Source organism: Scatophagus argus, chromosome 18 (assembly GCF_020382885.2).
Source record: "Scatophagus argus isolate fScaArg1 chromosome 18, fScaArg1.pri, whole genome shotgun sequence".
Lineage (NCBI taxonomy): Eukaryota > Metazoa > Chordata > Actinopteri > Scatophagidae > Scatophagus > Scatophagus argus.
The window spans coordinates 2,666,625-2,680,684 of record NC_058510.1 but is presented as its reverse complement, the minus strand read 5'-3'; the positions used below and the strand labels follow the sequence as shown (position 1 = coordinate 2,680,684).

General features: G+C 43.0%; 1 protein-coding gene across 6 annotated transcripts in view; it reads right to left on the bottom strand.

Annotated features, from left to right (window-relative positions):
- Window positions 1-988: 988 nt before the first annotated feature.
- phldb2b (pleckstrin homology-like domain, family B, member 2b) overlaps window positions 989-14,060 on the bottom strand; it is a 36,779-nt gene continuing 23,707 nt past the window's right edge. For 3 of the 6 annotated variants that reach the window (XM_046371621.1, XM_046371624.1, XM_046371627.1), the window contains 16 exons: window positions 13,570-13,731; window positions 13,240-13,377; window positions 11,875-12,003; window positions 10,507-10,662; window positions 9,941-10,051; window positions 9,738-9,812; window positions 9,481-9,612; window positions 8,884-9,036; window positions 8,134-8,277; window positions 7,929-8,028; window positions 6,680-6,830; window positions 4,391-4,481; window positions 4,063-4,209; window positions 3,547-3,766; window positions 2,964-3,049; window positions 989-2,847 (listed from right to left, as the gene is read on the bottom strand). In XM_046371621.1, the coding sequence (XP_046227577.1) occupies window positions 2,707-2,847; window positions 2,964-3,049; window positions 3,547-3,766; window positions 4,063-4,209; window positions 4,391-4,481; window positions 6,680-6,830; window positions 7,929-8,028; window positions 8,134-8,277; window positions 8,884-9,036; window positions 9,481-9,612; window positions 9,738-9,812; window positions 9,941-10,051; window positions 10,507-10,662; window positions 11,875-12,003; window positions 13,240-13,377; window positions 13,570-13,731 (2,136 nt within the window). In that variant the 3' untranslated portion in view covers window positions 989-2,706. The remainder of the gene's footprint in view (window positions 2,848-2,963; window positions 3,050-3,546; window positions 3,767-4,062; window positions 4,210-4,390; window positions 4,482-6,679; window positions 6,831-7,928; window positions 8,029-8,133; window positions 8,278-8,883; window positions 9,037-9,480; window positions 9,613-9,737; window positions 9,813-9,940; window positions 10,052-10,506; window positions 10,663-11,874; window positions 12,004-13,239; window positions 13,378-13,569; window positions 13,732-14,060) is intronic. The other 3 variants (XM_046371622.1, XM_046371623.1, XM_046371625.1) reach the window with 3 other exon arrangements.

Sequence of the window (14,060 nt, the reverse complement as noted above, 5' to 3'; positions counted from 1 at the left end):
GTCGAGGTCGACAGTGAGATGGAGAAGTTAACAGGAGAACTGAAACTGTCTGTAGCATTCAGGTAAAGCCTCACCGCCATCGGACCAACCAACGACTTCTCCGCCAATCACCTGATACATAAAGACCGTTACCGACACATAATGTTAAGTGGGGGTGTTTGTCAATTATTATCCTTTAATTGTGCAACAGTGAACCCGAACGACTTCTGCTCTCACTGACAGCAATGGGAGTAGCTGCAGTAAACGCTCGCCTGCCAGTTTTCTCGTCTGTCAGACCTATTTTGGAGCCAGCGTGCACTCTGGGTAAACTGTTGGCTTCCTACGGCATCCGGAAGGCTTATAAGAAACCTACGCTACGACGCTACGCGTGTTTTCGTCACGTCAAGTTTTCATCTGCCTAATAAATAAAACACTGACGTGGTTTATATGTGAATGTACCGCCCGTCTTTCTGCGTTTCTTTCTTTTATTTTATTTATTTAAAAACCGCAAGGCACTCTGGGATATACCAGTCTGTTAAAGGGGGGTACACACGTTTTATTTACGTGTTCCGTTTAAATGCTCTTCATTGTTAAAACCTCTACGTATTACAGTGCATCTAAAGCAACGCACGGTGGCCATTCATACTGTGACAGCGACAGACGTCATCTGAGGCAGCAGTACCGACTTCTGCCACACGGCGGTGCTCTATCTCCACAACGCCAACTAGGTGGACAGTATTCAGTTGTAAGGCAGTCAGTGTTGGAATTGTCTCAAGCGCTTTACTCAAGGACAAGATCGAGGTACTTGTACTACCTGAGCGTCTCCACCATTTTATGCAGCCTCATACTTGTACTCCACCTCATCAGTGTGCTTTTTACTCCATTTTGCTCCACCTGCCATGCCATTTATGTGATTAGTCATTGACATTTTCTTGTTGTTGGCAACCTGATCCCTGGAATGGTGACTTTGTAATTTACTTTGGGAGGCACAAAATGACATCTCAGAATGTGAGCTTTATAAAAAGGTAAAATATATCATTTTTATTATTCATATAGAAATACAAAATTAAGATACATGCATTGGTAATGGCATAAATACAGTAGAATCAACATTATAACAAAATTATTTTTTTAAAAAGAAAAGGTTAAGCTCATGGAATCCTCCACTGTAACAGCTCCTTTAACCATGTAAAAACAGATAAAATTTGATCTTATTGTTCTGAACAAAGAGAAAACAAAGCAAAGAAACCACATATACACTATACCACATGAACATGTACTTTGGTCAATAAAACAACGTCAAGAGGCAAGATGGCAAATGCACTGCTTGATGGACTGAATTACTCAGACAGTATGGAGTATAAAAGAAAATCTAAAAGCAGCTTTAGTAATAGTTTTAACTAAAACACTGAATTAGTGGTGATAAAAGTAATGTGTTGAAAGAAAGTGGGAAAGAAGCAGCACAATAATCAGTCAGTTTTGATGACTGAAGGCCTGTGTGTACCATAGATTTTTTGTTTTTTTTTCCCCACCAGATGCCTTCAAAGACAACTCAATCCTACAAGGGCTCATTCTCACAAAACCACTCAGGAAAATATTTCCATTCTGTCACCACAGACAGTTTGGCATTTTTCACATAGATTCACACAGCTCTTAAAAAATACAGATCATATAAATGTCAAAATACTGTCACATACAATATGACTTTTAAAAAGGCAACGTACGGTGTTTATTATGGACCATAACTAACATAACTATTTTAAAACTAACTACAACTTGCAAACAAAATGTACAAACATCACAAGCATTTAGTCCTTATTCTTTGTACTGGAAAATAAAATGACGCCTGACTACATTTTAATTCATTTCTTGAAATGTTTTACATGAGGAGTGTGACTTTGTCAACATCGCTGACCATGTACGAAAAGCACTGTGGAGCTACATTACACTGAGTACGCACGTAAAGCAGGCACTTCACGTGTTCATAGGCTGTACGAACACTTTTGGATGCACTTGGGATAATGCAAGTAACTCCGCAAAGCACAGAAGAAAGGCTGGGCTGCTTATGGACACTTCAATGCTAAAATGCTACATGTCCTAGCTTTAAGACCTGAGAATGCCACAGTACTGATATTGGAATTAAATCAAGATGGAAACATTTAAAATGCCTTTGCGCAACTACCTTGACTAAAATAACACATGCATAATTTATCATGAGCACAGGAAACAGTCGAACAAACTGCGGACTTTGTGTGGTTGTGTGTTTCAAAACAAAACAACTGCTGCTTCACTGTCACGTATTCCTAGTTGATGTGAACTACACAGTGTTGATAATAACATCACGCAGAGCTCAAACTGGCTGAGTTTTCTCGACATAAAAAATCCTTTGGAAAAATAAAAGCTTCTTCTTGCTAGAAAGGAGTCGCTCGGGAAGAAAACTCGTGATAAGCTGGTATAAAATTCAAGTCAGGTAAACATTTTTTTACGTGAATATCCGAACCTTGAGGTGCAGCCGAGTTCACCTGAGCTTCATGCCACATTTCAGATCTCCTGGACTTCATTACTCCTCTGCAAATGAACCAGATTACCTGAAAGTGTTCAAATATTTAACATCGCATGAATGCCTCACGTGTGACTGTACAACCTGCTGTACATCTCATCCATCCAGACACGGAAGAAGTCCAGGGAGTGAGAAGCGCTAGAAGCCATAGTCTTTAAGCCCCTTCACTACACCATGAACTGGGTGTATCCCTCAGCACCTGTGACGATCACGTCCATCCAGATCCTCATGGCCTCAGGAGAGGGAGCAACCATGTAGTAAACTCTGTCATGAGTCTTTACACTGAAGGTCAGGGAGGGATTTGGGCTCTGAGGGGGCGACAGAAAGAAGAATTTTACGAAATGATACCATATCATAAGTTTAGTGAGTTGAGTTATTTACATGCGTCACTTTAATAGCAAAACACCCACACATAAACACTTACCTTGTGTGCGTTCTTCAGGTGATCATAATACACTTCTTCAATAGCTTGGAAGTAAATGACTCCTTTCAGCTTGGCTTCGTGTTTATCTGGAGAAGATGCATGAGCAGCTTTAAATAAATACGTCTGTAAATGTACGCTCGAAAATAATTATGCCTGAACAATGAATTTAATATATTAATAGCATGTTAAAATTTGAATCAATTACACCAGTTCAACATAAAGGGTCACAGTTAATGCAAAGTTTGATTTATTACAGGAGACTAATAAACATTTTGCAAGGTATTACATGTATGATATCTGAATAATAAACATGTGATATGTGTAACTTGTGTGTAACTATATTTATATGTTCTTAACTTTATATAACAACTGAGAAAACACAGAAGGGTTGCATCCAAGTTATTTGGTTTAGTCGCATGGACTCATTATTATAGAAGAACTTTGCATTAAAGAAACAGTTCACTCAAAAATGGAAATTCAGACTTGCAAAAATAAATGAAATGTGCATACACATAATCGCTGTTTTCTGCTTATTTATATTGGCGCATTTTCATCTTTATGCTTCAGTTTCATTCTGCCCCACCTGCATAGTAGGAGAGTGTGCGTCGGTTGCGGTCAAAGACGAACCAGCGTTTCTTCCAGGTTTTGATTTTGCCTCCCATTTTGACCAAGTAGCCGCGGCAGGTCTTTTCCGAGATGGACAAGTGGAAGCACGTATCTGTGCTGTGGCCCGCCGACTCAATGTGAGCCCGCAAGTCAAAATCGTCCTTTCGCACCGGCAGGTATCGCGTCAGCGGCCGGGACTGGAGAGAGAAAAGAGTGAATGGCTTGGCTGAGAAGGAGGGGGAATGTATTTATAATTCCTTTGGCGCTTGGATAATCATGCAGATGTATATCATATGCTGAGACAGATTCAAGATTCTTTCTTCTGCGGCCAACAGTTGATGGTCTCGGCAAGAGAACAAAAGATGATGAATGAAGCTTCCAATGAGAAATGTCAGCACACAAACCAGCATGAAAAGCACAAAAAGGTTACAGCGAGTTCAAAATGATCTTTCTGGTAAAAATAGCAGCATGACAAGTCCTATTTGTTTCCTACCTGTGCCCTCTGTTTTTCTCGCAGTTTCACCTCGCGTTCGATGAGTTTCTGGCGTCTGCTCGTCTCCTCCTGTAGCCTTTTCTCCAGGTCCTCCCTTCTCCTCCGCTCCTCCTCCAGCGCCTGCTTTCGCATGTCCATCTCTCGCTCCTGGGAAATCATTAAGAACTGTTACAAAGCTCTAAAACACACGCTCATATGTTTCATTCAAATTTATTGTAAGTTGAAGTTGGATTTTGTGTTGTTAAGTTTAGGGATTTTCCACAAAGGCACAACCAAAGCACATCATGTATGCTTTTATACAGCAGGCACGATTTTGTGTGGTGGCCACCTTGTGTTCGAGGAGGGTTTTCTTCTCTGCCTGGGCCTCTCTCAGCAAACGCTCCATCTCCTCTAGCTTGGCCATATTTGAAGTACTGGCACTGCAGGACACAACACACATCAGGTAAAAAAAAAAAGAACAGAAACCACCTTTTTCTCTGTTTCCTTACTTGTGTGGCACACGTGGGAAAACAAAGACCACATCAAGAGGCATGTGACTGAAGCTGAAATACAATGAAATGTGATGAAACTAAGTGGCTGCGAAGTTAATCAGTTAAACTTGTTGCACCAGCAGCCAGCGTGGCAAACTGAATCCATTCAGACATTTCCTGGTGTTTTTCAGGTGTTGCATTTTCAGCTTTAGACTAAAAGATCTTGTTGGGTTGGTGGACTACTTTGTTTTGTCTTGATTCAAGACGAAGTATAATCCATGTTTGAGAAACAAACCTCTCAAGTGTGGTGTACACGCAGAAGCTATGCCCACAGTTATGGCTTAAAGGGTTAACATTCCAGCAAAAAGGCTCCACTCTCCTGAGGCTACAGATTATTCACTGTTTATGCATGTGTGTGCGTGCTGAATCAAAGAGGAAATGCATTCGGAAAGGAAGCCAATCTGAGGATCGGACCGTGTCTCTCTCCTCCCTGTCTGTCTCTCCATCAGACTTTCAACACCCTGCTGTGTCTTCAGTTTGGAACAGCAGGTCTGGTCTAGCTTCAGGTCTCCCAGGCCGCACATGGTCTACACATGATGCGCATTCCTGACTGACATCACATCAGGGATTTGTGTATAAGTCCGTCATGTTAAACAGTATTTTCCTGTCTGCCACTCTCTCCCTCTGACACGCAAACACACACAGATTTACTCTTATCCGGAGCCAGAAGGAAATGGATACTCAGTGCTGATCTGTGATGATGTCACAACATTGTTAAGATGAATGATACACATTAGACTCAGTCTAAACAAATCAGGAAGGACGGCAGGGCGAGAGAGAGAGAGAGAGAGAGAGAGAGAGAGAGAGAGTGTAGGGCACCCCCAGTGACCAAAAAGAGAAAAAAGGATTGGGAGGGAGGGCATTAAAGGATGAAGAGAAAACTGAGAGAGCAGAGGAAAGAAAATCTTCACCCGCTCTCTTTTTAAAATAATTTACCAGTTACATGTGAAATTATCTCCAACACTCTTAACTGAATACCATCAGTCAAATTTCCAGTGAAGTATGGATGTGAATGTGATTGTAAGTCATTTCTGCAGGTAGGAGGCCTGTTCATTATAACCCCCCCCCCCCCTCCAAATTAACATGCCACACCACTTCATATGACTCCCACTAAATCTTACATCACAGATCCTGTTTTCTTGTCGTCACTCACAGACATCCATCTAGCAATGCTAGAAACATCCATCCTTTCCTCTCTTCCTCCCATCCTGTTTCCATTCTCTTACCTCAAACTATGAGAGGGAATCGCACTCATAGCGACTGCAGACCACTTGAGAAGAATGCTATCAATCCAGTTCAACTACTTTTGTCTAGTTCTGACCCAGGTTCCACCACACGCACCCTCAAGTCCAACTGGATCCATACTGAGGATCACAGAGGCAGCCTCTTCCAGGAAACTTTGGTCAATCTGCAAATAGTTTGGGACTGTGCAAAATCTATCTAAATCAGAAACCAGACCATACCATTCAGAGGAACAAGAGGAGGGGAGAAAAAAGACAGATGCAACCACTGTAAAAAGGGGGGAGAACGAATGCAAGCACACATGGTTTCAGTCCGGGCAGGGGGGTGGACCCCCATATGTACCTCCACACTTATACCGGTTTGTTCAGTTCATCTGAACCTGTGGGGGTTGACTGACACACGCACGCACACGCGCGCACACACACACACACACACCCTCTTCCGTAACTTGACCCTTACAACACTAATCAAGAGTCCCCCTTAACTCACATAACACACACAGTTCAATGCCTGCTGTTCTCCAAGCAGGGACAATGAAAGGCGGGAAACTTCTGCTGTGCAGCACCACACACTTTTTACATTAACTCACTTTCTGCTCTCTTTGTTACCCCCCAGCACACACACACACAGTTTCATATTATAAACACAAAAGGACATTTGTGCGTTTTGTCTGTCTCTTGTCCTATTTCAGTTTTAAACCTTGTGGTCGTTTACTTATTTTTTGCTGTCCTTTTTTCATTCTAAGGAGTGAGGAAAGTACTGAGTAACATTCACAAGTGCAAACTTCACTTAAGTTCACTTAAGTCAGAAACAGACGTGTGTGCTCACACGCGAGCAACACTTACCTGGAGACATTGTCAGGTGAGCATGCAGAGATGCTGGTTTCAATGGAGTCGGTGCTGTCCACACTCATAGTGTCAAAGGCCTGGTTGTCACGGTACCCAAAGGCATCGAGGTAGACGTTGGTCTGGGAAGCTGCTCGGGAGGTGGGCTGAACTGGATACACCAAACACACAGGAGAGAAAAGAGCTTCAGCTGTGACTAACGCTACTTATTCTTCTTATGCATGTGTTTTGCATGTGCTGTACCTGTCTGCGTCACGCCATCCGGGACAGCAGTTTCCCCAGGTGGCTTCAATTTTGGATCACAAAACCCTGCCACGGTGAAACGCTCTTATACGTTCAGCGAAAAATAAATCCACACCCGTAACTACGCTTGATAAAATGTCTCTGAATACTATGGATGTCAAAGAAGACTAAAAGGCCTGTAAAGTAAGTCCGTGCATTACAACAGTCAAAAGAGCAGTCCAAAGCCGTCCTGAGAAGTCAGAGGAAGAATGCTGACAAAATTACGGTGCAGTTACTTAAAAGAGAGGCTAATTCAGCCTCCGAGTACAGGAAAAACACACGAAAAAAACCCTGATACCATCTGCTCCGTGTAGTAGACCCACCCATCTGATGAGCCAGATCAAGGGACCAAAGGGGCCGAGGGACCAGACACACGTGCCAGCGTCCAAAAACCCTGCAGTACTATTACAACACAACGCACACAATACTATTTTTGTGTGTGCCTTTTTCCGTCATGTAAAAGCGGTCTACGAAAGATCAAAACTGGTTGAAAGGTGAGGTTAGCCTGCACATAAGTAACTGCATTTTCATTTAAAACACTGAGACCACAGAGACGCCAACATGGAGAAAACACACAGCTTCCACAAGCTTATAAACCATCATTGATCTCAGCAGCAAAATCTGCTTTCAAATCCACATGTCAGCAGCAAACAGACAGCAGATGGATGAGTGAGTGAACAGCAGATTATCTTAATGATGGGAAAAAGCTGGTTGGTGATGTTTCAGAAAAACTTCTAACAGTGCTTTTAATACTCAAACCTGCATCTCTAATGACAACACACACACAATTTTCTTCAGCACTTGACAGAGCAGAACTCCTCCACTTACATTCCTGCACTATCTTCTCCACTGCCAGATAAACAAATGAGAAACTTTGTAATCCAATGAGGTGCACACCCACACTGGATGTTACCATATAAGGCCTATTTTCATATTACAACCCAGACATGAGTGTGTTCGTTTGTACCTTTATGCAGACGCCGAGATTCAGTTTCCTTGTTGGATAAGGAGAGGATTCTTGGAAGAATGCTGCCACAGCTTGTGCTCTGTACCAGAGGCTGATGGGACTGTGAACGGCCAAGAAGAGAACAAACCTTGTTACTCCTGTGCTCTTCAGAATGACAGTTTTTACAGTATTGATAGTACGCATGACCATCTACATCTACACACACCTTGTTAGAGAAGTTGCGGCCCAGTGTTGCACACATGAACTTGGGGGTGGCGCTGGGTGTGGGTTTCTTCCTGGGTAACGTGTCACTAAGATGGTAGCCGCCGTCTTTCTCGGACCTTCTCCTCTCTTCCAGCAAACGGAAATGCTGATCACGAACACAAAACAGAGGAAAGAAACATAGCGATTAAATGAACAATTATTCATCATAAACATTCATCACAATGTGACACTGTGGCAGACAATAATAAAAAAAAAAAAGAATCAATACGCATTCATTCATAAATTATTTATTATAATCAATATCAAACTGATCAAAGAAATGGTAAATTGTGGGTTTGCTTTTTCCACAATGTTTGTCACATAAAAATAGACACAGCTGCTGACACACACACACATACACACTTTACCTGCATCCGTCGGTGATGGTGTTTTTTGACAGGAAGGGGAGGTGGGGGAGAGTCAGGTAGGGGGGAGGGGTCTCGATATGACACCATGTTCTCTGGCCAGTGCACAGAGGGTGTTTTGGGGAGGGGACGGGGATTTAGATGGCAGGAGGAAAAAGAGGAGGAGTGACAGTTGGCAGGTGAGGAAGAATGACAGAGCTTTGAATAGAAGAGAGAAACATTGTCAGAAAACTGAAACAGTACAAAAAGAAGGAGGGAAAATGACAACACAAACACACACACAGTTTGTGTCAACAGCGTCTGTGTGGTAAACGACACACACAATCCCTTAATACCACTACACACACCTCATCCTCTGGTGGTTTGGGGGTGTCGTCGTCAGGGGAGGGGTTTACGTCAGACTCAGGAGAGGCATTGGCCAGGGTGGGGTGAGGGGCGGGTTTAGGGTCCCCCCCAAGCTGTGAGTAAAGCTCATTGATTTCACTGACTGTGACATAGCCCTGGAAAGCATCATGTGGAGAAATGGGGAAGAGAGAGAAGGGGTGAGGCATAGCATGAGGTGAGTCAGCCATATTAAGATGCTGTGACAAACCTGAGAATTAGTTGTTAGAATGATGCAGACTTTGGTGGTTTTACTGAGATGCTGCCTCTTCACATTCATTTAGTGGCATACACATGACAACAGAGATTCTTAAAAGGTTATTTTACTTACATACTAATATATGTGAGTATAAACTGTGCACAGAATAAATGAATCAAGTCTATGCTCAGATCCTTGTAACTCCCGCCCCTCTTGCACTGCAGGGACTGGCAGTCACAATAAAAAAAGCAAAGAGGAAAGGAGGGACAAAGGACAGGAAGGAAGGAGGGGATGGATTTAAACAGACTAAATGGACAAAGAGGAAAACAGAAAGGAGAATATTAGTAAAACAAGACAGAAGTACCTCAGCATTCCTGAGGAAAACAGAGGAAAGGGGGGATGAGAGGGTGCACAAGTTGACTGGAGGAGGAGAATTTGCGGCAGATGTAGCGTCACACCTAAAAGACTGACACACATCAGCCAGAGAGGCTGCATCCTAGCGGGCAGAGAAGGAAACCCCAACGATTAAAAATGATAAGAGTCCTGCCCACTTTTTGAAAAGTTGAAGGAGGGACAGTTCAGCTTTCACTTTTTCCCTGGACAGCCGTCACTCACACCTACCTCCCTCAGAGTGAAACCGCGGCCACCGGTGAGGTCTGCATATTTTCTTTCCAGTGTGGTGAGATTTTCTTTCTCCTAACAGACAGAAAAAGAAAAGCAATATTAAAAAGAAAATTGAGCTCTTTGTGACGGCTTTGTCTTTCCACTCATACCCAGAAACAGAGAAATTCACAAGCATACATATAGCACGGACATCCTCCTACCCTCTGGAGCATTGCTTCAAGGTTGTTCCTCTCCTTTAAGAAGTTCTCCTTCTCTCGCTGAGCCTGCTGGGTAATCTGTGCTGCCTGCTTCTTCAGAGTTAATAGCCGCTCCTGAAGGAAAAACAAAACGAGCTCACTGCACATTTCCAGCTCACTTGACTAGAGGAACATCACTTGTGCTGTAAAGTAATGTAGTTGATCTGTGATCCATATGGATCACCTTGGGGTCCAGCATGTGTGCAAGCTGTGGATTAATAGCAAAATGTAAAACTCATGGTGTGAAATGACTCAAAAGCAGGATATAAGCTCCCCACCAAAGCATGATGCTAACACCAGTGCCAAAGTTAAACAATCTTGCATGCTTTCAAACCAAGCGATTTAACTGAAACAGTACATCAAATAAACTGTGTTTCACCTTGAACGTACTACTTATCCTGCACATATGCAAAAATATAATACTATGGTTTTGTTTAATGTATCTGAACTCAAAATATAACTCTGTGATGTGGTACTGAATGCATTTTACCACAGGTTTGACTCACACAAACAGATGTTCCAGATGTTACCTTGCGAGTGACAGAGCTCCGCTGGTAGTCTGCGATCTCGCGGAGAAGCTGCTGCGTGTGGGTCTCCTTCTCCTCGTCCTGCCTGCTCTCTCGCTCCAGCTGCTGGAACTCCAGGTCCTCAAAACGCTTCGTCTCGGTCTCGAGCACCTCACAGTCCTGACACACACAAAAAATAATGAATCGGCAAACAGGCAGGAAAAAGGAATGCATGTATACACAACTTGTTAAACATATTTTTATAGTACATGTACTTCACAAAACATGCGAGGTGCAGGCATGAAGGGGGGAAAAAACCAAAAACAAATCACCAGTATATACGACCAACAACACACACAGGAAATGTACAACAGATAAATGCATGCATTGATTTAATAAAATAACATCTACAGTGAATTCACATTTTGACCATTGCTTCACAGGTAAGTTCATTAAACAAACAATTCTAAGAAAATATCTGGATAGTGCATATCATGTCGTAAAAACTGAAAAATACTCAAGCAGTCATGTATCAAAATGCACTTTGTCATTCCACAACACACCGATACACACAAAGCAAACCTGACACACATCCCCGATGGTTGGTCAACAGTCATGCAGGCGACTACACCACCAAAGCATAACCAGTGCCTGAGTTAACATGCAACATGTTGCATACTGTAAGCATACCCCCAAAATACAGAAATCAACATGTTGTTATGTGGGAGGAAACCAGAGCACCTGGAGAAATCCCATGCAGGTTGGGTTAATTTTCTCTAAACTGCCTATAGGTGTTAATGCAAAACTGAACTGTCTTTATGTGTCAGCACGGTGACTGACTGGTGACCTGTCCAGGGTGTACCGAACCTCTCGTCCAATGCCAGCTCAGACATTATGCTTATATGGCAGCCCCTTTCTATGATTGCCAAAAGGGTCTTAAAGCCAAACTCTTACAGGATCAACATTCTGATGAAATAAAGAGATGTGTAGAGATAAGACAGACCATCACAGGTGGCCATGAGGCTTACCTCAAGAAAAAGAAGGTGTGCGTTCACATGCAAGTATGCAAGGACCAAACACCTTTTTACATGCGAGTCTGTTCATATGACTACCTGTCCATAGTCACACAGACCCTATGTTTTTAGCGTCAATATGCATATGTTCACATGGATCTGCTTTCCTCCTAAGCTTTCTGTATCAGTAGATGCATGCAGAAGTGTTGGGTAGGTTTCTAGGTTTTCCATTTAATATCAAACCAGTGTGAACATTTTTACACTCCAGCAACTCCTGCATTGCTTTAATGCTTGTCTATGTGTTGCATTTCTGCTACATACTGTATCCTCCTATGCATGTGTTCATGAGATGCGAGTGCGAGTGTGTGTGTGTACTGACCCTGGCCAGCTGCTCCTGCAGGGGCTCCTTGGTGGCCTCAGGGCAGCTGTCCAGCTGGGAGCGCTGCTCACACACAATCTGAGCCAACCTCTCTACTCTGCCCCTTTCTGCCCGCAGCAACTCACACGCCTGGCATACATACATGTACATACACATGGACGCACATACACGCCCATGCAAACACACATGTACACATTTGGTTATGTGTACATAGAAACAAAGACACACACACACACACACACACACACACAGGACAGAGAGAGGATGGCAGCGTTAGTGGGACTGGGGAGCCACAGTTAGTCACTACGGCAACCAGGCCAGCAAGATTAGCCTAGAGGGAGGGAGGGGAGGGAAAAGCTGGAGAAAAAATTCTACCAAAAAGGGATGGAGAACAGGGGAGGAACTGAGCTGAAATGAAGGCATGAAGGTAGTATGAACAGTGTCATGAATTCTAACTCCTGCCCTCCCTTTGTCCTCTATTTGTTTGAAGGGAAATGACTGAGAGAATGGGTGAGAAGGAATGGCTCAGTAGATTAATGGTCCTCTCCTTTAATACCACAACAAAAACAGGCATCCGAAATCTGTGCAAACACTGAACTTGAACACTCAGGCCCAACCTATTCTGTCCCTTTTTGCCTCTGTTTCACTCAGTATTGCAAAGTGAGGTCATGTACAATTTCCTCTGGCTGTAGGGGTCCATGGAAATACTCAGAATCAAGCTCAGACTCCAAAAGAGAGGAAGACCACAATACCAAAATAAAGAGACAAAAACCCCTAAGAGACAAAAACGCACAAATACACACAAATGTAAAAATACACAAAATCTCTTTATCCCCTTATAATTCTGTCAATGATATCATATATTGATAAATGTAGACACACACGCAGCCCTCCTGCAGGAGTGTGTGTGAGATAGGATCACTTGGTGACCACTATACCCCGGGTAGTATTAACAGATGTATATTTGGACCAGAGACGGCATGAGAAGGATTAGCACCTACCAGTTAGTCACATGACCCCCGAATGTATGAGAGTATTTTCAATGCCACATGCACACATACAACTTGGGAAGGGAAATGCAAGTTGCTGGTGAAACGCCATGTTTAGTGCACATGTCAGAGGACATGTGTCTTCTGCCTGTCACCAATATCACTTACCAGCTCCTCTGCAAAGAAATTCAAACAGTTTGCAGAAGACGTGTCACCAAACGCCAATTTAGTCTGTGGATTTATTTTATCTGTATTTCAAGAATCCTCTTGACTTTTAACCCACCGGGGTGTCAACAGACTCTCAGCCTTTATGTCAGCCATCATGAAAAAGTTCCATCTCACTGTTTCACAATGAAAAGTGTAGCCTGTTAAGTACCTTTTCTTTTTCCTGCTGGGACTTGGTCTCTAGGTCAGCCATCTTGTTGTGAAGTGTTTCCAGAGCATCTTTTTCCTGCTGGAGAGCAGCTACCTCTGACTCCATCTCAGCCTCCAGCAGGGCTTGCTCAACCTCCACCTTGGACAGAAATGGACACCAAGCCATATTTCTAATGATTCTGGATCTTTTTAAAGTTCTTTCTCTGAGCATATCACTTTTATTATGTTACTGAACTGAAAAGAAGAGTTCTTCACCTCTCTTTAAAACATTAACATTAATCATGAAGTAAATGTTATTTTTTGGAACTGTGCCCATCTGTCATCTCTTCACCTCTCGAGCAGATTCCTCCATTTGATTGTCCAGCTCTTTGATCTTTTGCTCCAGCTCCTCCATGTTGTTCAGCACCTGGATCCTCTCCTCTTCCACACGCCTCACTTCCTCCTCCGAAGGCCTCACTTCCTGTCCACGACAGCGGGCTGCATCATCCAGAGCCTTGGAAAGACATCATCGATTAAAGTCACAGATTGACCCGCTGATAACATGTTGTTTGAAACCTTATATTGTACCTAAATAACAATTGCATGTGTCCAAACTTCAGTTCCTTTCCAGCAACAAAATATGAGTGGACACAAGCACACATACACCCACACACAAACACCAGCTGTCAATTGCAAATTTTAACACATAGCCTGCTATAATCTAATAAATGAGCTGTGAATATCTTTCATCTGTGTGTGCAAAGGATGTGTATGTCTATACTTTCCGGGTATTAAGATGACTGATCCTTGTCACAGGGACTCCAGTCTGTAAGTCTGGGTCCA